Source organism: Quercus robur, chromosome 10, assembly GCF_932294415.1.
Source record: "Quercus robur chromosome 10, dhQueRobu3.1, whole genome shotgun sequence".
Lineage (NCBI taxonomy): Eukaryota > Viridiplantae > Streptophyta > Magnoliopsida > Fagales > Fagaceae > Quercus > Quercus robur.
In genome coordinates, this window is record NC_065543.1 from 37,753,377 (window position 1) to 37,755,620 (window position 2,244).

Below are 2,244 nucleotides of genomic sequence, written 5' to 3' on the forward strand. Positions count from 1 at the left end.
GGCCTTCCATTAATTTTTATAAAATATGTGACAATATTAACACATCTCATTATAAACTTCACCCAAGATATATGGAAACCCTTTATACATTATTTTTTCCAAGCATCCCCACTCAACTCTGTTAAAAGCCTTACTCATGAACCCACTAGAGCCCAACATACCCAAACGGCCCAAACCCATAGAACATGGAAGAGACTTTCTTATGACCATGCACCAAACCCTAAAACGGCAGAAGTATCCATAGCGGGCTCCAAGCGCAAACTTGATCTCACAGATGGCGAGGATGACGGCGACAAGAAACAGAAGCTTGATAATGACACATGTATCCTGGGCAAGATCTTTGTAGAACGATTGGGATCGACGGTGGTTGTTGTGTAGCACCACCGAGTCCAATAAGCACCATCAATTGGAACTGTCGAGGGCTTGGGAACCCTCAGACAGTTCATGCTCTTCAACAGGCACTTCATACAGAAGCTCCCCAGTTGGTTTTCTTGATGGAGACCAAACTGTCACATGAAGAGATGCAGTACAAGAAACAAGAACTTGGCTATACTCAAGGATTAGCAGTGTCCAGTGATGGCCAAAGCGGAGGCTTAGCTTTATTATGGAAATCGGAAACAATGGTGGTAGTACAAGGGTTCTCACGTTGGCACATAGACGCTCATATTACATGCAACAAAACCGGTACAAAATGGCGCATGATTGGCTTTTATGGGCATCCAGTCACAAGTAAAAGGGAAGAAACATGGTCCATCCTAGAATCTCTAGACCATGCAAATCAACTACCATGGCTCTATATCGGAGACTACAATGAGATCGTTTCTCAATCTAAAAAATTTGGAGGTCAATTGCAACCGGTTAAACAGCTTGACAGAGTTTGCCAAGCCATTCACCTTTGTGGGTTTCAAGACTTGGGGTTTGTTGGCTCGCCTTTTACTTGGTCTAAAACCGATTGTGTGGAAGGCCGAATGAGAATAAGACTTGACAGGGCTCTTGCAAACAATGCTTGGAGATTGCTTTTTCATGGTGTTGCCGTCCACCACATCTCCATGTCAACATCCAATCATTCCATGCTCTCTCTACACCTTAGGGATGATCGTCACAGCCTCCAAAAAGATAAGGAGCTTTTCCGGTTTGAAGAGATGTGGTTAAGCGACCCACGATGTTCTGAAGTAGTGCAAGATTCCTAGCAAGAAGCGCTTTCTAAACTGGATGGCTTCCTATCACAAATTGCCTTGAAACTTGCCGAGCTAGGTTGCAGACATGGAATAAAACAAAGCATGGCCATGTGGGACACAAGATACAACACCTACACAAAAAATTTACAAATGTTGGAGAATCAAGCCCATCGTGTAGAAACTGACAGAGAGATATTTGAAGTCCGAAAGATGCTGAACACCTGGTTGGATGCTGAAAACACCATGTGGAAGGAACGATCACGGAACTTTTGGCTTACTGATGGGGACCGCAACACAAGTTCTTTCCATGCTAAAGCCACAAACCGGAAATAGCGAAACACAATCCATGGTATTTGTGACCCAGATGCTAGTTGGCCGGAAGATGATCAACAAGTGGAGAATATCATTGTGGGCTATTTCACAGACATTTTCAATACACAAGGGGATACCGACTCAACCACTCTCATTGATGCCATAGAACTCGTGGTCATCACTGACATGAATGATTCCCTTACCCAAGAGTTCAATGATAAGGAAGTACATCGAGCTTTAAAACAAATGCACCCCAAGGAATCCTCGGGACCTAACAGTATGCCTCCTTTTTTTTACTAGGACTTTTGGTCTTTAGTAGGTGATTGTGTTACAAAAATAGTCTTGGATTTTCTCAATCATGATATCATCCCCCCAACTTCAATGAATCTCATGTGGTGCTCATCCATCATGTGTAATTATTCACCTTTTATAATCTTTAGATTATACCTTAGTCTAAATTGATCAAGAAATACCAAACTCCTCGTTTTTCTTTTTCCTTTTTCTTTTCTTTTTTTTCGTCTTGAGAACCCATCCTCGATCTCTAGGAAAATACTTGAAAATAACAATATTGATTAGTACATCGAAATTGGCTAATACAGCCGATTATAATCGATACAGCTATAGGGTTTGTTTATATAAATTTTGTTATCCATTCAAAAACATACCAATTGGTACAAGTCGGATTTTAAAACTCTCATCCATACGAAGACATGAGGTTAGACTTTTCTTGGTGGGATGAAGGAAATATGATAGG

The 2,244-nt window shown here is 41.4% G+C and overlaps 1 protein-coding gene across 1 annotated transcript; it reads left to right on the forward strand.

Annotated features, from left to right (window-relative positions):
- The first annotated feature begins 320 nt into the window (after positions 1 to 320).
- LOC126704119 (uncharacterized) lies at positions 321 to 1,190 on the forward strand. Its single transcript, XM_050403151.1, has one exon. The coding sequence runs from the start codon at positions 321 to 323 to the stop codon at positions 1,188 to 1,190; it is 870 nt and encodes a 289-aa protein (XP_050259108.1).
- The last annotated feature ends 1,054 nt before the right edge of the window (positions 1,191 to 2,244 follow it).

Coding starts and splice junctions, on each gene's coding strand:
- LOC126704119 (XM_050403151.1), top strand. CDS start 321: ATGTATCCTGGGCAAGATCTTTGTAGAACGATTGGGATCGACGGTGGT.